General features: G+C 59.4%; 1 protein-coding gene across 1 annotated transcript in view; it reads right to left on the reverse strand.

Annotated features, from left to right (window-relative positions):
• Nucleotides 1-23,255, reverse strand: part of SPTBN5 (spectrin beta, non-erythrocytic 5) — a 45,776-nt gene that overhangs the window by 2,964 nt on the left and 19,557 nt on the right. The window contains exons 26-63 of the mRNA XM_017531040.2: nt 22,183-22,340; nt 21,670-21,805; nt 21,266-21,411; nt 20,341-20,455; nt 20,128-20,238; nt 19,726-19,905; nt 18,288-18,491; nt 17,965-18,114; nt 17,418-17,522; nt 16,839-17,006; nt 16,246-16,395; nt 15,949-16,140; nt 15,728-15,823; nt 13,829-13,944; nt 13,625-13,739; nt 12,732-12,845; nt 12,472-12,593; nt 12,082-12,244; nt 11,679-11,867; nt 11,369-11,446; nt 10,548-10,720; nt 7,754-7,844; nt 7,452-7,598; nt 6,424-6,561; nt 6,089-6,345; nt 5,658-5,844; nt 5,172-5,384; nt 4,338-4,534; nt 4,008-4,212; nt 3,566-3,760; nt 2,799-2,954; nt 2,389-2,606; nt 2,048-2,237; nt 1,619-1,795; nt 1,430-1,534; nt 999-1,133; nt 591-662; nt 105-191 (exon numbers count right to left, since the gene is read on the reverse strand). Coding sequence (XP_017386529.2) covers nt 105-191; nt 591-662; nt 999-1,133; nt 1,430-1,534; nt 1,619-1,795; nt 2,048-2,237; nt 2,389-2,606; nt 2,799-2,954; nt 3,566-3,760; nt 4,008-4,212; nt 4,338-4,534; nt 5,172-5,384; nt 5,658-5,844; nt 6,089-6,345; nt 6,424-6,561; nt 7,452-7,598; nt 7,754-7,844; nt 10,548-10,720; nt 11,369-11,446; nt 11,679-11,867; nt 12,082-12,244; nt 12,472-12,593; nt 12,732-12,845; nt 13,625-13,739; nt 13,829-13,944; nt 15,728-15,823; nt 15,949-16,140; nt 16,246-16,395; nt 16,839-17,006; nt 17,418-17,522; nt 17,965-18,114; nt 18,288-18,491; nt 19,726-19,905; nt 20,128-20,238; nt 20,341-20,455; nt 21,266-21,411; nt 21,670-21,805; nt 22,183-22,340 — 5,751 coding nt within the window. The remainder of the gene's footprint in view (nt 1-104; nt 192-590; nt 663-998; nt 1,134-1,429; nt 1,535-1,618; nt 1,796-2,047; nt 2,238-2,388; nt 2,607-2,798; nt 2,955-3,565; nt 3,761-4,007; nt 4,213-4,337; nt 4,535-5,171; nt 5,385-5,657; nt 5,845-6,088; nt 6,346-6,423; nt 6,562-7,451; nt 7,599-7,753; nt 7,845-10,547; nt 10,721-11,368; nt 11,447-11,678; nt 11,868-12,081; nt 12,245-12,471; nt 12,594-12,731; nt 12,846-13,624; nt 13,740-13,828; nt 13,945-15,727; nt 15,824-15,948; nt 16,141-16,245; nt 16,396-16,838; nt 17,007-17,417; nt 17,523-17,964; nt 18,115-18,287; nt 18,492-19,725; nt 19,906-20,127; nt 20,239-20,340; nt 20,456-21,265; nt 21,412-21,669; nt 21,806-22,182; nt 22,341-23,255) is intronic.

Genomic DNA, 23,255 nt, shown 5'->3' on the forward strand with positions numbered 1-23,255 from the left:
GGGGCCCCTTCCATCCTGTGTGCCCTCTGCCTTGTCTCCCAGCACGCTGCTGTCTGCATCTCCGCCCCTCCCCGCCCCCCCACACACACACACGCCCCCGGTACCTCCGCTGCCATTCTCCCATCCACGGACAGGCTCAGGGAGCTGCTGTACAAGGCCCCACGGCAGCTGTCCCAGGAGCTGGAGCTGGGCTACGGAGAGGAGGCAGAAAGGCCGCATGAGCCACGCGCAGAAGGGAAGCCAGAGCTAGGGCCTGTCCACGCCTCACCGTGGTGTGTGTGGAGCCTCCCCAGAAATTCACGGGGTTGGACCAAAGTCCCGAGGGGAAGGGGAAGCCATAGAGGGGCTCTGACAGAGCAAACAGCAGAAGGGGAAGAGCCAGCGGGTAGGAGGAATCCCCCCACCTCTGGGGTGGGGGCAGAAGCGGGGAAGGGCCCCAAGGAGCCAAACTGCCCTGAGAACATGGTTGGGGGGCAGCATCTGCCCAGATCCACAGTGTGAGGGCACCAGGCGCAGATGGCTCCTCCCAGTCCCTCCATGTTCTCCAAGGTGGGGGGCGCTGCCTAGAGAAGGAATCTCTTGCCACTTACCTGCTTCCCGCCAGGCAGCAGCTGCTGCTTGAACTCCAAAGACCCCTCCATGGTGGGAGTACCCTCTGTATTCTGAAAATACAAGATGGGGCCCTGAAATGTCAGGACCAGCACCTTCAGGAAGGCGGGCAAGGCATCCACTCCTCCCTGCCCTCTTTATTCTTCCCATCCAAGTACTGGCCAGGCCCAACCCTTAGCTTCTGAAATGAGACAAGATTGGGTGCTGATCTCGGTCAGGGTGGTTCAGCCATAGACAGCCCTCTTTATTCCTAACGACCTTCAGCTCCTGTGCCCATGGCTCCCAGCACTGGCTCCAGCGTGTAGGCCCTCACCCCAACGGCCGCACCCCCACTATACACTCCAGGGAGACCAGGGTGGGGGAGCCTGCAGCCCCATAGGGACACCTACCTGTGGACCCCTTGTCTCAGCCAGCTGTGCTCCTGGCCCCTGGTGTCCAGAGGTCCTCCACTGAAAGGATGTCAGTGAGCTGCCAGTTCTCCCGGGTTTCAGCTCCTGCAGTGGCAACAGCAGCTCCTGTTCCATCTTGGGGAGACGGGCAAGGTGAGTCAGGTCAGGGAGATGGGCCATGCCTCGGGCTCATGTCCACCTCTCCCTCTCCATCCCTCCCGCTCCGAGGCTTGCCTCTCCCTCGTTAGCTTTCAGCCTCGACTCTGGAGGCTCCCTTCGCACCAAGCCTACTGTGATGCTGCTCCTACCACTGCCGCTGGCCCAGAAAAGGATTGGGCGAGGCAGGGCAGTGGCCTGGGAGACCGTGACTCGCAGACTGAGAGGGACTGCTCCCCCACCAGCCCTCAGCGCCTGGCCGAGGCACTCCTCACCTCTGTTTTCCTCTGCATTTGGGCAAACTTCTCTTCCTGGGCTGCCAGCAGCTTTTCTAAGTCCTGGTGTCTGTGCAGCAGCAACTCCACATCTGACACTGATTGCTGGGGAGAAGCACGTTCGGGTGAGGCCCAGCTCTGGGGGTCCTGGAGCCTGGTGGCCAGCTAAGGCGCAGGACCCCCACTCACCCCATAGTCGGGCTCCAGCAGGAGGCCTTCCCGGGAGGCCAGCCAGGCCTCAGCCTGCTCCAGCTCCTGCCTAAGCTTCTGTAGGCCCCAGCTCTTGGCACAGCATTGCCGGCGCAGGGCCCAGGCCTCCTGCAGCTCCTGCAGCCGACCTTCCAGCTCCTGCAGACACTCTGTCACCTGGCGGGGAAGGGCTGCTGTGGGTGAGAGCTTGGGTAGAGCTCCCACTTTGGGATGGGCTGGAGAGCCAAGGGTTAATGGAAGTACAGAGGGAAGGCTGTGAGACCTGCACCTGCCCCTTCCCAGCTTCTCTCCCTGCCCATGCACAGCCCTCCCGTCCTGCTGGTTTCCACACCTGTGAGGGGCTCTAAGGCCTTGGGCAATCAGGCTGCATCCCCGGCCCAACCCCAGGCCCACCCTCTGTGTTCACACCTCCAGGGACATGAAGTGGCTGTCATCTACCAGCTGCTGTCCTTCCTGCCACAGGTCCTGGGCTTGAAGGCAGCACTCCCTGATTTCTTGCCCCAGCTCCTCATGCTGCTCAAAGAGCTGCTCAGCCCCCGCCACATCCTCAGCCAGCTCCTCGGAGGATGCCAGCTCCTGCCTCTCCTGTGCCCATGCTCTGTGGGGCAGGTAAGGGAGCTGTTGTCAGGGCTGGCTGAGGAGCAAGGGTAGGGCAAGAGCAAAGGAGGGAGGGTCCAGCTCTCCAAAGAACCAGGATACCCCCACCTCTCAGGGCAGAGGTGAGCCAGCAGCCAAGGAAGGACACCTACAGCAGTTCCCGGCAGCGCCCGAGGAAGGCATGGCCCCATGCAGCCTGTGACAGCCACCGGCCTCTCTCCTGGGCCTTCAGCTGCAGGGTGGCCCAGGCCTCCTGCACCTTAGCCAGCCGCTTGGCCAGGCCCCCCTGAGCCGCAGGATGTAGCTGGCCCAGTCGGCCGGCCTCCATGTGCACCCGTGCCACTTCCTTCTCCATAGCTGCCAGCTCTCTCTGCAACCAGAGCACGAGATCAGGCCTCAGTCTCCCCACTCAGCCAATGATGCTCCCCATTCAGGAGCACCCAGGCCTGAAGAGCTACCTCCACTCTGCTACACAACCTGGGCCAAGTCCCAGGGCCCCTTGGGGAAGGGATCTGGGTGTCTGGAGAGGAGGCTGGCACAGCTGCGGTGAGAGGGCCCTCACCTCCAGGCGCCTGTGCTGCTGCTGCAGCGTCTGCACAGATGAGTGGCTGTGGCCTCCATCCTCCGCTGTCATCAGGGCTGTCTTCTCCCGCATCCTTCCTTGCAGCTCAGCCACTGCCTGCTCAAAGGTGTAGACCTCATGGGCTGCAGCCAGGTTCTGGGAGAGGACAAAGGACCTGCTCAGGGCTGCGCTCCGCTCCCAAGACTCCTTTCTCCCTGGAGACAGGGCCTCCTGGGTCATCTCCTTTTGAACAAGGAGGACAGTGGGGCCTGTTGTGCCCCTAGGCACAGAAACCATCCTCCACATTGCGGCCCTCGGGGAATGTGATGATGCCGGCTGAGTGGCAGGCCGGGGTCAGGAAGGCCAGAGAAGAGAGGGCCTCACGTGCCTCTCAGGGAAAGGCAGACGTGAAGTGTTGGGTCCACATGAGGGAGCAGGCCGGTTCTCGGGGGTCTGGCTGGCCCCAGCAGTACCACCCGCAGGACCTCACAGGGCTGGGAGACAGGGTCTGTCAGGGGCACAGGAGGCTGCGCTGCTGTGATAGAGCCTCAACTGCAGCCAAGTCCTGGAAGAAAGCTGAGCCGGGGAGGGAGGGGAGCATCCACTGGGGCCAATGCGTGTGGCTGCCCAGAGGAGACCAGCAGGGTATGTGTCTTGTTGGAACTAAAGCCTGTGGTAGGGAGGGCTCAGAGGGACTCAGATACCGGGGAGACATGCTTTTTTGAAGACTCAGACCCCTTGGCTCGGCCCCGCCTGTGGTCACGCACCTCTGTGCGGGCTTGTATTGCCTTGTCCAGCCTCTCCCAAGCAGCCTCAATACGGCTCCTCTGGGCTTGGATGTGGGGATAACTCCTGGGTGTGCCCTGCTCCAGGGTGCCTGCCAGCTTCCTCAGGGCCTGCACCTTGGCCTGGCCCAAGGTCTGAACTTCCTTTCTGAAAGCATCAAACTGCTCTTCCAGCACCTGCAAAGGTGTGAGGCCCGGCAGGGTCACCCGAGATGGTATCATGAGCTCTCAAAGCTCATGAAGAGCTCAGCAGATTCTCATGGCTCTGAAATCCTTCAGCCCCGGTTCTGGAACCGTCAGGATCCTCCCTGGGACACCCTCTCCAAGCTCCTTTCTGCTCACTCCCCAGCAACCCGTCCATCCTGACTCAGACCTTCCTCAGCCTCCACCCACTCCCCGCAAGGTATGCTCAGGAGTCACTCACTGTGACGCCCTCCAGGTCCTGCCCGTAGTCCTGGGACTCGGCAGTGGCCGCTTTGGTGGTCAGCCAGGCATGGAGGAGCAGGGTCTCTCGCTCCAGCTGGTGGAGCTGCAGCTGCTCCTGCAGGCCGTGCCCCCTGCCCTCAGCCCTCCGCAGCAGCTCTGCATGGGCCTCCCGTACCGCCTGCAGCTGGGCTAGCACCTTGGGGCTGCAGGAATAAAGTGCAGCCTGGACTGGAGCCCTTCCTCTCTAGCCTCCCAGAGGGGCAGCCTCCTGCCGCCTCTGTAGGGGGCTTCCCTCTGCTCCTCCCCGGCTGGGGTGGCTCCTGCCCACCTTTCTGGGTTCTTCCTGCTCTCGAGGTCTGCCGCTGTCTGCTGCAACCTCTCGATGCGTGGGCTGAACGCTTCCAGGTCTCTCTTGGTGGCCTCTAGTCGCCGCAGTAGGGCCTGGGTGGCCTCAGCACTGTGGCCCATGTCCTCGCTGTCCAGGACATGGCCCCGCTCGGCCAGCCAGGATCCTGCCTCCAGGAGCTGGGGTGACAGAGTAGAGATCTGTTTTCCCTGGGCACCCTCCAGGGCTCAGGATTTACAGCTGGATTCTCAACCTGGCTACACATGGCAATCACCTGGGAGCTTTAGCGCTCCCTTGGCCTGGACTCTGCCCCTCAACTGTCACATCTGGTCTGGAATGTAGCCAGAGTGGCAGTGTTTGGTAAAGGGTCCACGTGATTTTTTTTCCATGCAAAATAGATACTTTTTTCCTGATTCATAGGCATAGATTTTGTTTTTGTCAATAAAATTAAACCAAGTTTTAGCAAATATTCCTTGCAGTGTTTCTCCCTTTGAATTATTAGCCTATTTATTTCCGTTTTTCTTCCTTCACAATTACATTCACCATTCTGAAGTCATTGAGGTATAATGGTCCAGGGAAGGTTCCAGATGATTCCCATGTAAAGCCCTGGTTGAGAACCACTGGTCTAGAGGGAAGAAAAACAAAAGCCAACCCAGCCAGTGGCCAGTTTCTGGGAAACAGGTGGAAGGAAGCCTTTGGGTGCAGGAGACCACTGAGCAGAGGAGACGAAGATGCCCAGGCCCGGAGCCCCTGGAGTTACCTTCTGGCTGCACTTGCCCTGGAGTTCCTGGCCCAGCGGCTCATCACTCCCCTCACCTCAGTCAGAAACTGCTGGGCCTCCTGAGCCTCCTGCAGCAGAAGCCGCCTCCGTACCGCCTCTGCCTGCAGGCGGCCCACGGCCTTCTCCAGCTGCTGCACGCGGGCGGCCACCTCATGGGCAGCAAAATGCCCAGCCTGTACCAGCTTGTGCCCGGTGCCCAGCACCACCCGGGTCAGAGCCTCATGGCTGCTCATCTCTCTCTCCAGGTTCTGTGGGGTAGGAGGGAGAGGATGGGGATGCTGCTGATGCTTGGCAGACTCCCACAGTTGTGCTTGAGACTTCATGGGACCCCACTAACTTGCCCCCCCACCGAGGAGTTCCCTGTCCCCATGACCCCCAAAGAATCTCTGGTACGCCAAAAGCCCCACAGCCAGAGAGTTCCTGGCTAGGCCACAGGGGGCGCCATTTCCTTGGTTGAGGAGCCCCACTTGCATCCAGGCAAGGTCCTGCCCTCCCCTCCCCACATCCTGGGTGGGCCTCACCTGGTGCTGCTCCTGCAGCTGCCGCACAGCACTCAGACTCTGGCCATAGTCCTGGGCAGTGGCCAGAGGCAGCTTCTCCTGCACCCAGGCCATTTCCTCATCGGCGTCCCTGAAGAACTGCAAGAGGAGGCTCCGGGCCTCCAGGGCTGTCCTGCGCTCCTGCAGGAGCTCCCACAGGCTCTTGACCCTACAGAGGTGGAGAGTAGAGAGTAGAGGGTGGAGGGTGGAGGTGGGGCGGAGGGTGGAGGGCGGGACCCAGGGAGGCAGGGACCATGGGTGTCAGTATTTAGGGCGACCTGGAGACACAGATCACCCAGCTGTGCCCATCATCATTAGCAAGGGGAAGAAGTGACAAGACATCACTTAAGGGGCAGGGGTGGGGTACCTCCAGGAAGGCAGGGAGGAGAAGCTGAGGGCACAGGCCAATCTACCTCCGGAGCAGCTGCCAGGCCTGCTCTTCCACATCCTGGGCAAGCCAGTGGCCTTCCCTCACCAAGGCCTGGGCCTGGCCCAGCAGCGCCTCAGCCTGCCTGGCCTTCTTATCCATGGCTGCCTCCAGCTCCACCTGTGCGCCCAGGAGCTCGCCCACCCCAGGCAAGGCCTGGCCCCCAATGGGGACTCGCAGCTCAACCTCGATGGGCTCCAGCCAGCTCGACAGTTCCTCCATGCTCCGCCGCAGACGCTGGGCCTAGGGTAGACAGTGAGGTGGGCAGGAAGGGAGAGGCCCGGAGCCCAGCCAGCTACCCAGTGACCCGCGCAACCTCACCTCGCAAGCCTTTTGAAGCTTAGCTGCCTTTTTCTGGAAGTTGGCTTGCAGCTCACTCCAGAGCGCTCCCAGCTCCTGCAGTCGCTCCTGAATGGCCTCCGAGGCTGGGGGGCCCACCTGCAGCAGCCTCTGTCCCTCCTACAGCCACAACATGAAACACACCTTATAGACTCAAGACTGCTGGCACTAGGGTACTGTGTGGACTGTGACCACCAGCACCGCAGCTGCAGAGTACTTGCAAACCAGCTGCATGTTCTTGGGCGAGTTTCTTTACCTCTCCAAACCTCATTTTCCTCATCCATATTATAGAGAAAATAATGGTTATTTTGTTTAAATGAGATAAACCATATAAAATACTTAGCAGGGTGATTTACATAGAGGGACCCAGCCTGGGGTCAGGACCTGCCCCTGCAGATGGAAAAGGGAGTGTTTAAAGAGGTGCCATACCAGCCCTTGGTGAGGGAAGGCCCTCAAGCCTGTAATCCCAGCACTTAGGGAGGCTGAGGCAGGTGGATCACCTGAGCTCAGGAGTTTGACACCGGCCTAGGCAACATGGTGAAACCCTGTCTCTACCAAAAATACAAAAAAGTAGCGGGACATAGCACATGGGCTGGTGATCCCAGCTACTGGGGAGGCTGAGCTGGAAAGATCACTTGAGCCTGGGAGGTGGAGGTTGCAGTGAGCCGAGATCTCATCACTACACTCCAGCCTGGGTGACAGAGGGAGACCCTGCCTCCAAAAAAGTGGCTATGTTTTGACTCCACCCACAGGACTGCTGGCTACGTCTTGATCACATCAAAATATTATTTTCAAAATTACTGAAAAGGTTTATTTTTGGAGACGGTTCCCTGGGGAAGCAACTGCTTCTCACTGCTCTTCCACCTAACACAAGCGCTTAGCCAGGTGCCTGCACACAAAAAGTGCTGGATAACACTGGCCACTGTCACTGCAGTTCTGCCCAGCTCTGGGGCACCGACCTGTGCTCTGCCTGGAACGCTGCCCCATGGCCTCCCCCGACAGGGCCTCACCCGCTGCAGCTCCTGCTGTTGGTGCATGCTCACGTCCAGCTCGGCCTGGAAATTCTGCTGCTTCCGCAATTGCGCCGGCAGTGTGGCTGGGTCCAGCAAACCCTCCTCCAGGGCCACCAGGTTCTTCTCCCTCAGCCACGCAGCCGCCTGGGCACATGGGGACGACAGGCCTGATGTCCATGGCTCTCCCATCCCCTGACCTCTGGGATGCTCCAGGGAAACGGTAGCCTTTTCCTGGGGCAACTCCTTCTTCCCAACCCCACCAAGTGCTGCGACCACCTCCGTCTCCTGGTGAGGCTAACCTGCTGGGAGTCCTGCAGGAAGGCCTGCAGCTGCTGGAGCTCCTCCAGGCGGTGGCAGCGGGTCCTGACTTGCCTGAAGAGCGCTTCCTTCCTGTCAGAAAGAGAGGCTTGTGGACCTGGGGCCACCCCCAGGGCCCACTGGGATACACGGAACACATATGCATCTGTATGCCCGTCCAGCCTAGGTTTCCTTGGGTATATTTGGAGTCTGGAGTTTCCTTTGGAATAAAGATACATTGCACTCCCCATCTGTATCTGTTTTGGGCTGGATTCTGTACCCCCAATTTTTTTTTAGGCAGTGTCTCTCTGTTGCCCAGGCTAGAATGAAGTGGTGCCATCTTGGCTCACTGCAATCTCCACCTCCTGGGTTCAAGTGATTCTCTTCTCCTGCCTCAGCCTCCCGAGTAGCTGGGACTACAGATACCTGGCACCAGGCCTGGCTAAACTTTGTACTTTCAGTAGAGGTGAGGTTTCCCCATGTTGGCTAGGCTGGTCTCGAACTCCTCACCTAAAATGATCCACCCACCTCGCCCTCTGAAAGTGCTGAGATTACAGGTGTGAGCCACCGTGCCCGGCCTGTACCCCCAAGTTCTTATGTTGAGGGTCTAACCCCAGAACCGGTTTTAGAGACAGGGTCTTTGAAAGAAGCAATTAAGAGAAAACAAGGTCTTATGTGTGGGTCCTAATCCAATGTGACCTAATGTGTCCTTATGAGAGGATGCTGCTGGGGCAGACACAGGCACAGGGGGAAGTCGGCTCTGCCAGAACAGGGAGGCCTCCAAGGAAACCCACCGCTGACACCTGGACCGTGGCCCTCCAGCCTCCAGGATTGTGAGAAGAAAAGTGTTTATTCCAGGGTTCCCAGCCTCTGGGCCACAGGTCAGCACCAGTTCTCGGCCTGTTAGGAACCGGCCGCACAGGAGTGAGTGGCAGAGCATGAGTGCCTAAGTGCCGTCTCCTCTTGGATCCACCAGCATCAGATTCTCACGGGAGCTCGAACCCTGCTGTGAACTGCGCACACAAGGGATCTAGGCTGCCGGCTCCTTATGAGAATCCAATGCCTGATGATCTGAGGGAGAACAGTTTCATCCTGAAACTACCTCCCATCCCCTGGGGAAACCTGTCTTCCACAAAACAGGTCCCTGGTGCCGAAAAGGTTGGGGATTGCTGGTTTACCCACCACACCCAGTTGGTATTATGATACAGCTGTATGAGCAGACTAACAGTGTCTAAACCACTTTTTTGATCATGCATTGGTATTAGCAATAGTAATAAGTGTTTTTGAGATGCAGTCTTGCTGTCACACGGGCTGGAGTGCAATGGCGAGATCTCAGCCTACTACAACCTCCGCCTCCCAGGTTCAAGTGATTCTGCTGCCTCAGCCTCCTGAGTAGCTGGGACTACGGGCGTCCGCCAACACATCCAGCTGATTTTTGTATTTTTAGTAGAGACGAGATTTTACCAGGTTGGCCAGGCTGGTCTTGAACTCCAGACCTCAGGTGATCCAACCACCTTAGCCTCCCCAAAGTGCTGGGATTACAGGCGTGAGCCACCACGCGCCTGGCAGCAAGAATTTTTAAAGCAGGGCCTCCCAATATATATAATATGTAACAGCTAACATTCATATATTAAATAATTTGTGTACTATATATGTACCTCTACCAATATTAAGTACATTGCCATATGCACAAAGAAATTGAGATCTATAAAGTAAATAGAAGCTCTAATATCCCTCCTACCCACCCCACCCCTGAGGATCTCTCACACCCGAGGGTCCACACACTCCTGCCCATGCTGGTATGAGCTTAAACCTCACTTCTAAAGGGTGTAGCGGGTGGGGAGAGGCTGAAGTGAACAGAAGCGTGCTCCTGCAGAAGGTCAGAAGCTGGGGGTGGGATGGGAGTCAGGTGCTGGGGGCAGCGGGGCCTGCCAGGAACCACCTACGGTGACTGGGGCAGGGTGTGGTGACAGACCAGCAAAGCAGTGATTGCATTCTGTTAATTCAAAGACCTCCACAGGTACCCAGGTGCAGTCCACCTGCAAGAATGGAGAGAGGGTGCCCTGGCCACTGCCAAGATAGCAGCGCAAGGAGCCTCAGCATTTGTAGGGGCTGGCAGCTGTGCTGGGAAGGACCAAAGCCCTCACCAGTCTGGGATCTGGCTTTTGACTGTATCTGCCTTGATCTAAATGTCCGAGGAGCTGGATGAAACAGCCGCACCCGATGAGCTTTTACAGGGGAAAATGCAGAGCTGGGGTCTCATCAGCCATGGGGTCACATGTATCTGTGCCTGAACTTCCATTAGATAACCTAAGACTTCTGCCAGCCTGCCTGTGGGGCCAGCATGGTGCTTTCATCCTCATCACAGCACTTAGGGCCGGGATGCGAGGCTCAGCTGCCGTCAGGAGGAAATTGGCAAAGTCCCACCATTAGTGGGCAGCACAGGGACTCACGACTACCACCCTGGAAGGCCCATGCTCGACCACTGAGCCCTGCTACCTCCTGTTTCACCAGACATTTTCCTCTCGTCTACCAGCATAAGTCTCTGTGTGAACTCCCTTTATCTCAACTGAATGTAAAAGGAAGTGGGATTTTCCACGTAGTGTTTGATGTCCTTAACAGGAAGACACACTGCAGGATCAGGAGCTCTGGGGACCCCCAGCATCTGACCTCAGTCCTTAGAAAAGGCTGGTGAGGCTGGACCAAGCAGTGGAAGGTGGGAAGGGAGGAACTGGAATGCCAGATGCCTGCACCAGCCCGCCCACAGCAGCCCTCACACCCCAGAGCCAGCACTACCTTAGAAGCATGGCCTGGCACCTGCCCAGGGCACTCTGGGCCTCGGGGTGCCCACCCTGCTGCAGGCTGTGGGCCGTGGCTTCCAGCGCACTGATCTTTCCCGCCTGTGCCTCCAAGTCCCGTTCCAGTATCTTGTGCTTCCACAGAAGAGGCTCCAGGGGGGCCAAGGGGTCCTGGTGGGAGCGAGGGACCCAATACTGTCCACGGGGCTGCCCACTCCCATCCCAGGCTACCTGCCTTCCCACCTAGAGCCGTCCTGCCAAATGCTCATCCACACAGTGCCTGCTCGATCCAAACGCATCCCTCACGTCACTCAAGGCCGTTTCAAGCTTGAGGACAGTGATTTCCAGCCAGGGGAGGCTTTTGGGATAGGGATCAAGAGCCACAATCTCCGGGGCCGGCAGAGCTTTTTCACAAAAGGTGAACACTCATTCCTCTGTGCTCCCCGGAGAACTAGGTTAGTCCCCAGTTATCCTCTGATGCCTCCTCCGAGTTACACTTGTCTGCTACAGGGTTGGAGCACTGGTGGGAAAAGTGAACCTTTAGGCATTTGGGAAGTGAGGGGGGCAGGGGTGAGGTGGCAGGAATGGGCCAGGCCCACACAAGCACTCTTGAAGCTCTTTGGTGTTCACGGTGGAGCCTGTCCACAGCTGCATGGGAACTGCTCCAGATGATGGGTAAGTATCCGCCCAGTGATGGACGTGGCCCGTGGAGGGGAGATGCCCCAGAAGGGATCCCTGGCCTGGGGAGCTCAGGGAGCACCGGCTGGTTTGACTTCTAACGCTCCTCTTGTAAGTCCCCGCTTCCTGCCGGGCACCTACCCACAGAACCTCACTGCCTGGGGCGTCTTCCTTGCTGCAAAGCCAACGTTCCATCTTCTCCACAGAGCTTAGAAACAGCTGGGAATGAAGGAAAAGGCAAGAGACAGTCGGCAGAGGATCTGGCCACAGAGGAGTAACCCTTCCAGTGGCACAGGTTGGGGAACCAGGTGCCTGGCAGGCAGGAGTGCTGAGTGGTGGAAGAGTCCCAGAATGGTAGCCCTCCAGCCTTAGCCCTGGCCAGGGGCTGTGGGGTCAGGGCAGGCCCTGCCAGGTGGGGCAAGATGTAGGCTGGGGATGGGACTGTGCCTGCCTGTAGCTCCAGGGCCTGCTGCAGCTGCTGCTGGCGTTCTTGCCAGGCCCCTTCCAGGCTGCTCAGCTCCTGTTCTAAGCCAGCAAAGGCCTGGCAAATGTCAGGGGTAGACGGGTGCCCCGCTGTGAGCAGCCGCTGCCCAGTGCTTCGGGCCAGGCTGATGCTGTCTGTCCAGGAGTCCAGCTCGGCCTGGAACGGGACTGGGCTCAGATCACTGGAGGCTGGCAGCAGCCCAGCAGGCAGGAGGGGAGGTGGGGAAGCAGCTGAGGGGTGGGAGGCTGGAGGATGCTGGCCGGGTGGGACACTCGGGAGGCCCAAGAGCAAGTGGGGATCAGAGGAAGGGGAGGGTGGGGCTGAGCAGAGAGGAGGGCCCAGGAGGGGCTTGGGCCAGCTGCCCGTTCACCTTGTGCTCCTGGTGCTCTTCTAACATTCGCCGGGCTTCCACAGGGCTGCGAGGAGTAGGGCTCACATCCATCTGAGTCCGCAGCCTCTGGGCACCAACCAGCAATTTCTGCAGCATTGCCTGGAGTTTCTGAGCTTGGTGCAAGGCATCCAGCGCCTCTCTCCTGCCCACAGCACTCATCAGCTAGTCCCCAGGCTTCAAGCCCCTCTCCCCCATGCCCACTGGTGTCTTCTGTCCCTTAATCCTCTCAACCATGGGAGGGCCCACTGGCTGGGAGTTACTGGGGGGACAGTACAGTTATTTGAAAGGTGGAGAAGGAATCCTAGGGGAGCACAGGGACTGAAATGCTAGGGGATGGGTTGGAGAGGACAAGACCTGCAGGGTTCATACCGCTTCTGGGCCCCGCTCCGGAGCTGCCACCAGCTGTTGGTCATCTCCTGCTGCCTGTGCCTGAGGCCATGGGCTGCCTCGGGGCTTCTCTGGCAGAGGAGGCCCACCTCATGCTCTAGGGACTGTGGAGGAAGCTGGGGTCAGAGACTGGGCCAGAGGAGCCCTGGGGTACCCTGGCATCCCAAAGCCTGTCCTCCCTGCTTCTGTCCAGGTTCCCACTGAGAAGGTGGCCTGGGTGCAGCTCCACTCCAGCTGCATACCTCCACCTGGGTCTGGATGGGGTGAATTTCCCGCTCCAGCTCCTCATGTTTCCGCAGCAGCCTCTGCATGCTCTCCAGATCCTTCCCGCAGTCCAGGGCCTGGATCAACGCATCCTGAGGGAGGGGCACAGCCAGTCACCTGCTGGGCCTTTGCTTTAGCTCCTCCTTCCTGGCAAAGGGCCCGGCTAGGGCCAATGGCTTCTGTGTGCACAGCAAGCACACGGCATGATTCCCTTCTGGTTGCCGCAGTGGGGCCCAAGCAGGGCGCTGGCTTTGGGGTTGCCAGAGGTCCCTTCCTTATTTGAGGGGATCATTCTAAGGTGCAACCCTGGGTTTGGAGTCTCCTCTGAGGTAAGAACCTCACATGTGTGCCAAGTGGAGCAAGGATGGGCAGACAGGCCTGTGCCGTCATCTGAAGCAGGACCCAGCAGAGTAAACCGCCAGGCGTGCCCAGCACAGGCAGCACCTGTTTCACACGAGAGCTTCATAGACTGGGTTCTAACTCTGCCCGATTCCCGCCCGGGTCTCTGTGGTTGTGAACACAGTCCCAGGGCAAACCTCCTGAAGGTTTGGGCTGCCTCGGGGATGGGAGGAAGCAGAGAGGGTGTTTTCTGGCCTCTGGACCTGCGTTGTGTCTGGGGACCAGGTTCCGGGGAGAAAGGAGACAGGGAAGCCCCCATTGAGCTTGCAACGGGCACTTCTATGGTCCTGAGTTGATCCAAGCGCCAGTCCATCAGACGCCCCTGGTACAGCCCTGGTAGGACCTACCTCAGAGTATCCACCTGAACAGGAGAGGTGGGTGAGGGGCGAGACGCATGGCAGACTCTAGGCAGCACCCTTCCCCTGACTGCATTTGCTTATAGCCCCCGCCAGGACCCCTTTACACCATGTACCTTCTCCCGAATCCTCTCGGTGACATTGTCCAGCTCTCGGGACAATGTGTGTATCTCCAGGGCCCCTTCGAGCTGCTGCTGGTAGCGGAGCAGGTTGCCATGGAAACTTGCCCACCTGGCCAAGGGGTAGTGTTGTCACGTGGGGCCTGAGGGGGTCTCTCCACCCCTCTCCAGCCCCTCGGTTCTCCCCAGCCTGGGACTGGCCTGTTGTTGAGCTGGCTTCGCCGCTGGCAGATGATCTTGACTTCCTCAGGGTCCCGGTTCTTGAGTTGGAGTGACAAGTCACTGATGGTCCTGATGCGGGCATCACCCACTGTGTCCTACAGGGGAGGTGTGGGTGACAACACTGGCACCCCCCCACCACAGAGTCCCTTCTTCCCACCTCAGCAGGCACTGGGAGCATGTCTGTGCCCCAGAGCATGAGGAGAAGCGTATTTGGGTGGTGGGAGGAACTGCCTCCTGCCTCCTCTACAGTGGCAGGTGCCCGAGGTCACCCTATCCAGGTGAATTGAGCAAGATCAGCCTGGAGCCTGGAGCCCCAGAGCCATCTCTAAGCCCAGGAAATGGAATCCCTGGGTCGGGGACCACGTAGGAGGGGAGAGTGGGCACATGCTAATAGAAACTCTTTGAGACGTAGTCTCACTCTGTTACCCAGGCTGGAGTGTAGCGGTACAATCTCAGCTCACTGCAACCACCACCTCCCCGATTCTCCTGCCTCAGCCTCATGAACAGCTGGCACTACAGGTACCCACCAACAAAAGCCTGGCTAATTTTTTTATTTTTAGTAGAGATGGGGTTTCACCATGTTGGCCAGGCGTGTCTTGAATTCCTGACCTCAAGTGATCTGCCCACCTTGGCCTCTCAGAGTGCTGGGATTACAGGCGTGAGCCACTGTGACCGCCCACAGATACTTTTAAAATGGAAATTCAGCTTCTTGGATAAAGAGAAGCAAAGGGAGGCTGTGGAATGGAACCTGAGCTTTGGCTTCTGGGGGTTTGGGTGTCCCTGCCCCAGGACTCGCCTGAGCTGAGGCTGGTGCTGCTTGGACACTGGGCAGGGCTTAAAGGTGCACAGGGAGGGGCCCACCAGGGGTCCGCCACCGGGTGTGACTGCAGGCCTCCTGCCTATGGCATCTGTGGAGCTTGTTTACATTTCCACAGCGCTTTCCTATGAAGTGCCTCATGTGAAGTAGACAGGGAAGGACATTCCTTTCCTTTTATAGATGCCAGAGCAGGGCTCAGAGGCTAACGTGGCTCCTTCGTGGCAGAGCTAGGATTTAAGCCCTGCTCCTTTAAAGTCTAGCTCTCTTCCTACTACAGCATCCGGTACAGCATCTATGAAATTTTACCATCAGCAAGGGATGTCCTACGTTTAAGCACTGCTGCCTTTTAAAAAGTTATACACACATACACCGGGGGACAGGATCAGTACATTTGGTCTTTAACACCTGGTTGTGAATACAGTTGCCAACATATTCCCCCTCTATACCACATAAGAGATGTTTGGTGCCTGTGTGCGTGCGTGTGCATGTGTGTGTTTAAGGGGGCGGGTGGGGGGTGACGAAGAGACGCTGAGATGCTGAAATAGTCACACTGAAGGCGGGTGCCAATTATCCACCACATCCAGATATACGTCCTATCTTTTGATGATTTTTGAAATAATTATAGACACACAGGAAATGGCAAAAGTCACGCAGCGAGGTCCACATGCCCTTCCCCCAGCCTCCCTTACAGTAGATCCTATACAACATTACAACCAGGAAGCGGACGCTCGTATAATACTATCGACTGGACCAGACTTCATTCCAGTTGTATCAGTTTTTCAAGTATGCATCTGTGCGTGGCAGGGGACACAGGTCTATGCAGGTTAGACACAGGTCGATCACAGCTAGAGATCCACATACCTGCCACCACACACTCGTGCTCTCTTACCTCCGAGATGGGTGCTACCCCCCTTCCAAAGAGGAAGGAGCGAAGGTGAGATGAGGGATCCTGCCCCACGGCATGGGAGGAGCAGGTGTGGAGCATATGCCCTTTCCCTGCTCTCAGCTGGATTTACAGTGAGGGATGCGTGGCCAACCTTTACCCCAGCAGGGCCCCTCACCCCAGCAGAAGCTCCTCGGAACTCGTGGAGCCGCCTTCGGAGCTGCAGGCAGTGCTCAAGGTTCCGGCCCAGGTCACCAACACTCATCATCACCTCCTGTGAAGGCCCAGGGTACGCTGTGAGCGCCAGCCCACACCCCTGGCACCCACTGCTGGGGCTCCCTCCTGTCAAGGGAGGGCTCCTTCCCCCATCTCTCAGCCCAGGCCCGGCTGGGGCTACACCTTCTCCTGGATCCAGGCCTCTGCGAAGTCCGCTGTCTGCAGGAACTCCAGGAACTTCTGCCTGTCCTCCAGCTCCTGGCCTCTGAGGGCCACCGCCTGCCTCAGGTCCTCCCACTGCTTCCGCAGCCCTTGCAGCCGCTGGGAGACCTCTCCTGCTCGAGGGTGGCTCTGTGCCAGGAGATCCTCACCCTTCTAGAGGGAGAGAGGGAACACAGGACCTTGTCTGCTGCCCTTCCTAAGACCTCATCCCTCGGCCACACTTTGGGGCAGGCATGGAGCCGAGGGCCCGGTTGTCACCTTGCCAATAGAGATCAAGACCTCCTCATGGGCCCGGACTTCAGCCTCAAAGGCCTGGTGTCTCAGCAGGGGCTTCAGCTTCTCTCTCAGGTCCCCAGGAGGGATGGGCTCCTTCAGCCGCTGGGCCTGCACCTGGATCCAGTCCTCCACCTGGTGGGGGTGGGGGTGGGGCATGAACACCACATGCTCCGCCACAGGCCCCAGGCCTAGCCCCCAGCCATACCTAGGAGGCTGGCTTCAGGGGTGGGGTGGGCAGCGCCTGGTAAATGAGCGCTCAAGGTTCCAGCTGGGGAAGACGTGCTGCAGGAAGCAGCCGCATCTCATTGTGGAGATATGGCCCCTACTCCTGGGACCCTCTGCTGCTCTGCTCCCTTCCCCACCTCCCTTTGCCTGGCCCTGCTAGTGCTCCGGACGCTGGTGGGATCTCCACACAAAGCAGCTTAGATCTCATGTTCTGGGCTCCAGCACAGCCTCTGGGAAGCCATCCACTCCTGACACCTGTTTCTGCATCACAGCGTCATGGTGCGTAAAGCCAGCTGAAGCTGTCAAGTGTGTTCCCCTTGGAAGGCCCAGAGATGGGGGTGCCCTCTGACCTGGGTTGCGGCCTGGGTGAAGCCGGCCATCAGCAGTGAGGCGCGCAGGGCGTGTCCCCGGCTCTCCGCCAGCTCCTTCACTCTGGCCCGGTGCTGCAGCACGGCGGGAAGCGGGTCCTGCCTCCGGGGGCCCCGGAGCGCCTTCAGCCGCTCACGAAGGGCTGCCTCCTATGGGGCAGGGGCACAGCTGCTGCTCTCCCACCTTGGGCTGTGGCAGGGCCTGGTCCACAGGGCTCACAGTCCTTTCTTTGGGGGCACCGGAGCCCTTGCCTCAGCCCCATATGGCTGAGGGCTGTCTGAGCCTCCCAGCTACAGGCCAGACTCGGCTGCTCCCCAGGGACCACGTGGTGTGGATGGAGTGGAATAGCCCCTCTGGGTCCCTGCAGCATGGCCCGTCTCACCCTGGGCCCTCTTCTTGAGCCACTCATACAACTTGCTCAGTCAACGCCAACCAGGCCCCCAGCCTCGCAGGGTCCTCAGCACTGCCTCCAGGAACGCACCAAGTGCCCTGAGACTCCCTTCAGGACTCTCTCCCGACCCCCACACTCTGACCACACCCAGGCCTCTGGAGTTCATTACCTTCTTGTCCTGGGCAGTCAGAACCTTCAGGAAGACCTTGTGTTTTCGAATCAACTGCTCTACCTCTTCCACCGAGCACCCCAAGGGACTGGTTTTCAGGGAGACCTGAATTCACAGAAAAGTCAAAGAGGCCACCTGACCTTCCAGCCAGCCCACCCCTCCAGCTGCAGCCTGTGCTGGGCTGGGCCCATGGGCACTCTGGGCATAGCAGGGCATTGGGAGTGCCCACTGAGCTCAGGCATAGAGCTGTATGGACACTGGGAACCCACGTTGGGAGGTAGCGATGCCTCATCCTGTGCACCGTGTGGGGAGCGTGACCAGCCTCCAGCCAACTTCCTGTGGGCTCAGTCTGGGGTAGGGACTGGGGGTGTTGGTGGAGACCCAGGGGCCTTGGCGCTCCACCCTGGCCCCCTGGGAGGACTTGTGCACAGCTGCCCCGTATTAGAGAAAAAGCCAGAGAGGCAGAAGGAAGGGACTGAGCAGAGAGAGGAGTGGAGGGGAGGAGCAGGAGGCTGTGCGGAGGGTGAGGGTCGGTGGGGGGACCTGCCTCCTGGGCCCCGAGGATCTCCTCCAGGTGGCCACACTCTCTGAGGAACAGCTGCTCCTGCTGCTCGGCCTGCAGCCTCTCTTGCTTCCGTGCCCAGCCCTGGAACACCTGGTCTCGCTGGTCCTGCAGGGCTCGAAGCCCTTCCTGGACCTGGGGATGGAAACGTGAGGAGCCTCAGCTGGGGAGGGTGATGAGGGTGAGGTGAGGGCTGCATTCTGAGGGAGGCCCCTGAGGAAGCCACCATGGCACAGGATGGGGCACCAGGTGGCCAGGCACAGGCCAGGTCAGCTAGGGTAGGTGGGGCACCAGGAGAGGGGGCCCACCTCCTTAGCAGGTATCCCTGCAGCCAGGAGTGCCTGCTGACCCAGCTGGGTGGCACGCTGCCACAGCTTCTCCCGGGCCTCCAGCTCTGCCCGGAGCCACTGGTGGGCACTGAGCCTCAGGGGGGCACTGCTGGGCTCCGGTGAGCTCTCCTCCACCTGCAGGTCCTGCCGCACGCGGGCTGCCCAGGAAGTGTAGTCACGCACCTGATCCCACGGACATGGAGGGAGAGCAGGAGAGCTGGGTGAGGCCTAGGCTGGGCAGCTGGACACCAAGCACTGAGGCAACTGGAGCCCACTCGAGTTCACTCACACAACCCGAGCCGACCTGGTCAGGGCCTCAGGTGAGGCAAGCATGGTGCTTTGTTACCTGGTTTCTCTGTTCTCATCCAACCCGATCCTCCAAGGGCCACAAACCCTCCACGTGAGGCAGACCCACCCTTTGCTCCCGCTGCCCGTTGCTTAGAAGCTCCGCCTCGTGCCTTCCCGCCTCTACAGAGCTCACCTGGATGAGGCCACGAGGAAGTGAGCGGATTGGCAGCTGGCAGGATCAGCCCCATCAAGACTGCTTGATGGGGACAGAAAGCTCACCTGCTCATCAAGGGCCAAGGCTGCCTTTGCCTGGTGAAGCCTTCCCTGGTATTTGGCATCTCACTACTCTCCTTGTTCTCTGAATTACTAATTTAACCCTTACAGACTGCCTTTGGCTGATTTGTGTACCACCACATAAGATTGGAGCTGGAGGGACTTTAGGCCCTTGTCCAAATATCTCATTGCATAGACAAAGGAAGGGTAAATGGCACAGAGTCTTGTAAACTCTAAGTGCTTTACAAACCCAGCGTTGGTGCCTTGCTCAAGCTCACACTGCCAGCAAGCAGCACAGCTGGGTCCCCAAACTCAAGCCTTTTTGCAGTGTCATACTTTGGGCCTTCTGGTCTGCCTGGACCCAGGACATGGGGATACCTGGGACAGCCCATGGCCAGTACCCACTGTCCCAGTCTGATTCTCTGGGTATTGGGTTCATCTCCCCAGGAAGAAGGCCTCCACGAGGGCTGCAGTTCCACTTTCCATAGCTTCTGTATCACCCTCCTCTCTCTACAGATGTTGAGTAGGTGCTGGCTGATCCTGAGGTCACTATCTAACATCTGGGTCTCCAGTGATGAGCTTTCCTGGGCCGTTCTTCCTCCCATCCCTGGCTGGGACCCTGCATGACTGCCCTGCCACTCACCTTGCTGGCACTGACCCAAACTCTAAGGTGTCACTGCTACGACCATGTGCTCAACCCCTGACCAGCCAGGCTGACCTCCAGAGTGCTTGTGCTCTCCCACCCGAGTCCATGCTTGTTCTCCATTTGTAGCTGCAGCGCCTCATGCATACATGCCCATGGGTAGTGCAGCACACACATGCGCACACATGCCACCCGAGGGGCAGGAGCCCTCACCGCTGAGCGGAAGCGGGCCAGGAGGCGAGCACGCTCCAGCTGGGCCCTGCGCTGCTTCATGCGTCGCTGTAGCACTGCCCATGCCTGCATCACAGCTTGCTGCCTCTGCTGCACGACATGGGTCTGAGGGCCTGGACACAGCTTCTGCACCCTTCCTGCAGTCTCCAACAGCTCCTGCAGCTGTGGGAGGGGCAGGGAACACGGAGGGAAGGGTTGTGTTCTCCTGACTATCCCACAGATGTATCCCTTGCCTGGGAGCTCCAGCCCCCTTGGGCCACATCTTGCCATGCACAGTAGGCCCAGGGGAGGACCTGAGAGACAGTGGAAAATACAGAGGAACAGGAGGGCCACCCTGAGGGGGCGGCAGGGGCCTGGGTGGGAGAGGCGGCCAGCTGGGCTCACCTGCCGCTCGGTGCCCATGAGTTCTCGCTCCAGCCCCTGGTGGCTCCTAAGTTGGGACTCCAGCCCACGCAGGTCCCGTGCCACTTTGTTGGGGAGGCTCGTGGCTTTCTCCTGAGGAGGGGAGAATGCCGAGGAGCTCAGGGATGGAGCGCAGACACAGCCTGGGGCATATCCACTTGTAGAAAGAATCCCTTCCTCCCCTCCGGCTCACACCTGGACCTGGGTGAGGACTTCCAAGAGATCTCTGTGAACTCTGAGGGTGGTCTCAGCATCTCGGAGCAGGCGGCCTCTGGCCTGGGTCAGCTCCCACAGCTCCGACCAGGCGGCCCTGCCCGCGGCGTGTGGGAGACCAGCAGGGGTCAGCCGCTGGGCCACCTCATTCCTCCCTCTCACTGGGGGTCAGCCCCCTCCTCTCGGGGTTGTATCAGGACTTGCCCAAAGCTCCCCCTTCTTAAAACCTCTCCCGCCTGTGGCCCTGACTACACGCTTTCTTCCCAGGAGCCTGTCTTCTAGCTTTACCATGAATTCAGTGCTTTGCTGATGTAATGCTCGGCACGGAATGCTATCTGTGCTCTGCGATAGTCTTTACATCTTGTGCTTTGATGCATAGTCCCAGATTGTGATTACAAATGCTTTGTGGGCAGAGGCCACATCTCTGTTCCTTGCTCACTCTGCAAACTCACTGAGCTCCTAAGGCTTCTGCCAGGCCAGGCTCTGGGCTAGAGGTTATGAGCAAGTCATGACCTTGCCTCAAAGCTCACAGGCTGGGGGTGAATCCCAATCAGCTGAGTGGACTACTAGGAACAAGAGGAGGCATGGGCTGTCCCGAGTGAGCACAGGAGCTGGGGCAGCTGAGGGGAAGGCCCTGGCGCCTGGCCCCAGCATCTTCCCACAGCTCCTGCTCTGAGTCCCAGAGCAGGGCTCTCTGACCTGCACATGCAGCCTCACCTCCCTTCGCAGACCAGAGCTTGTGGTGAGCTCAGCTTCTCTGGAGCGAGGCCCCTCTGCGGAGCGCTGTGGGCAGCTGGGACCAGTGCGACCCTCACAGCATGCCATCCTCTCTTACCATCACTCCGGGTCCTGCCTGCCCAGCTCCCTCCCCCGCACCCCAGCCTGGCCTGGCCCCCTGGGCACTCACTGCAGATCTTGCTGCCTCTGACGGGCCATGGAGCCGGTGCTGTGCCCACGTTCCAGCAGGCTCTCTGCCAGCAGCCTGCAGGCTGCCACCCGCTGGCCACCTGTCTCCACTTGGCGCTGAAACTTTGCAAACTTGGTGCAGAGGTGCTGAGAAGTGGGGGTGGGTGACCAGGTGGCCCCCGGCTGGTTAGGTGGCAAGCAGCCTGAGAATCGAGGCACCTCCGTGCCCAACTGGGGGATGTGGGCTTGGACGGATGACGTCTGCCCGCTCCACTCAGGAGGCCCCCACCTCAGCCAGGGCTCACCGCTCTGCCACCACCTTCTCCCTCAGCCCAGCAGGGCCAGCCGCCCCACCCCACAGGCTGTGCCCCAGGGCGCCCTCCTTGTCCCCGGTCCCCTTCTCACCAGGGTGTGCTCGAGGTCCTCCCCCAGACTCTCTCCACCTTTGGCTGCCTGCTTCTGGCTGGCCAGCCAGCTCTGCAGGTCCTTGGCCTCCCTCAGGAACTCGTGCAGCTTCAGGGTCCCCTCTAGCTCCCGGTCCCTGTGGTGACAGCCCGTGGTTCCCCAGAAGTGAGTGGCCCACCCCCCAGGGGCCAGCTGGGCCAGCCAGAGGGGCTGACCTGAAGAATGGGGTTACTCATGGTCTCTGTCCCAGCCTGCGTCTTGGGATTCAGGGAGAAGTAGACACAGAAGGGCGAGTGTAGCAGCAGAGGAGGGCGGGGATGTCGGGAGATGGACAGCAGGGTGTTGTGGGCCTCACTGAAGGCTTTATGGAAAGAGGCGAGCAACACACACTCCCTCCCAACACATCCTACAGCTGGGGGTCATGGGTTCCGCTTGACTTAGAGCCATGGCGTGGGAACACTCAGCTGTGGCTGGGCCCCCTGCACCCACTGCTGAGGGGTCCAGTGCCCTCACCGTGTGGCCACCAACTCCTGCAGCACCTGTAGCTGCTCCCGGAGCCTGTTCTGCACCACACGCTGCTGCTCAGGGGCTTCAGGGGCAGTGAGGGTTTGGGCCCTCTGGTCAAGCTCCTCCATAGAGCTCCAGTGAACAGCTAGTTCCTCCCGTAGGGCCTGTGATGCACAAGGACCCACACCAGGCTCAGCCTGGGTGACTCATCCACCCGTCTGTCTGCTGGGTCGACACCCATGCAGTCACCAATCCTCATCCATTCACCCACCCTCACAGACCCACCCATCTACTTCAGCTCATGCACCCGCCCACCCAGCATCCATCCACCCATGACTGATGGAGTCAGTACTTATTGTTCCATAAAACGAACACCTGGTCTGTGCCCGCTGAGAGCTCATTGTTTAGCAGGGAAAGGTGGATGCTGGCTAATCTGGGCCAAGGAAGGAAGGGCACAGGAGGGATTAGACTGGACCCCATCATCCATGTGTGAGAGAGAGGCAGAGTTAAGCAAGCCGTCCAGTATAGCAGGGCACGGGTGCTCTGCGAGGCCAAGGCCACGGGCTTTTAGGACGGGCTCTCTGAAGCTCCTGCCTCAGAGCACACACGAACTGGGGCTGTGCGGAAAACATGCCGAGACAGGAGGACCCTTCAGTGCCAGCAAGAACCAGGGCTGCCGTGGGGTCCAGGCTTTGGAGCATGTGTGGTTTTGGGAGTCCGAATTCAGGAGTGAGGAAGGGACTTCCAGACCTCCCTCCCTTTGGCCAGGAATGATTGTGGGAGGAGGTCGGGTTCGGGAAGGGCATTTGGTTAACTCAAAGGATGACAGGCCAAGCCTGGGAGGGAGACACCTGTGGGACATGTGGAGCAGGCTGGGCAGGTGACCCTGACAGAGGAGAAAAGTGCCAGGGGTGGGGTAGAGAGGAAGCAAGAGGAGGCGGAGAAACCCCAAGGCCACAGGGAGAGGCAAGACTCACAAGAGGAAGGGAGAAAGGTGTAGACCATGGTGCCTACGCCGCCATGGAAGGAGGGGTGCTGTGGAAGGAGGGCCGCCGTGGGATCTGGGTGGCAGTGGGGAT

This window comes from Cebus imitator, unplaced genomic scaffold (assembly GCF_001604975.1).
Source record: "Cebus imitator isolate Cc_AM_T3 unplaced genomic scaffold, Cebus_imitator-1.0 Scaffold70, whole genome shotgun sequence".
NCBI classification, from domain to species: Eukaryota; Metazoa; Chordata; class Mammalia; order Primates; family Cebidae; genus Cebus; species Cebus imitator.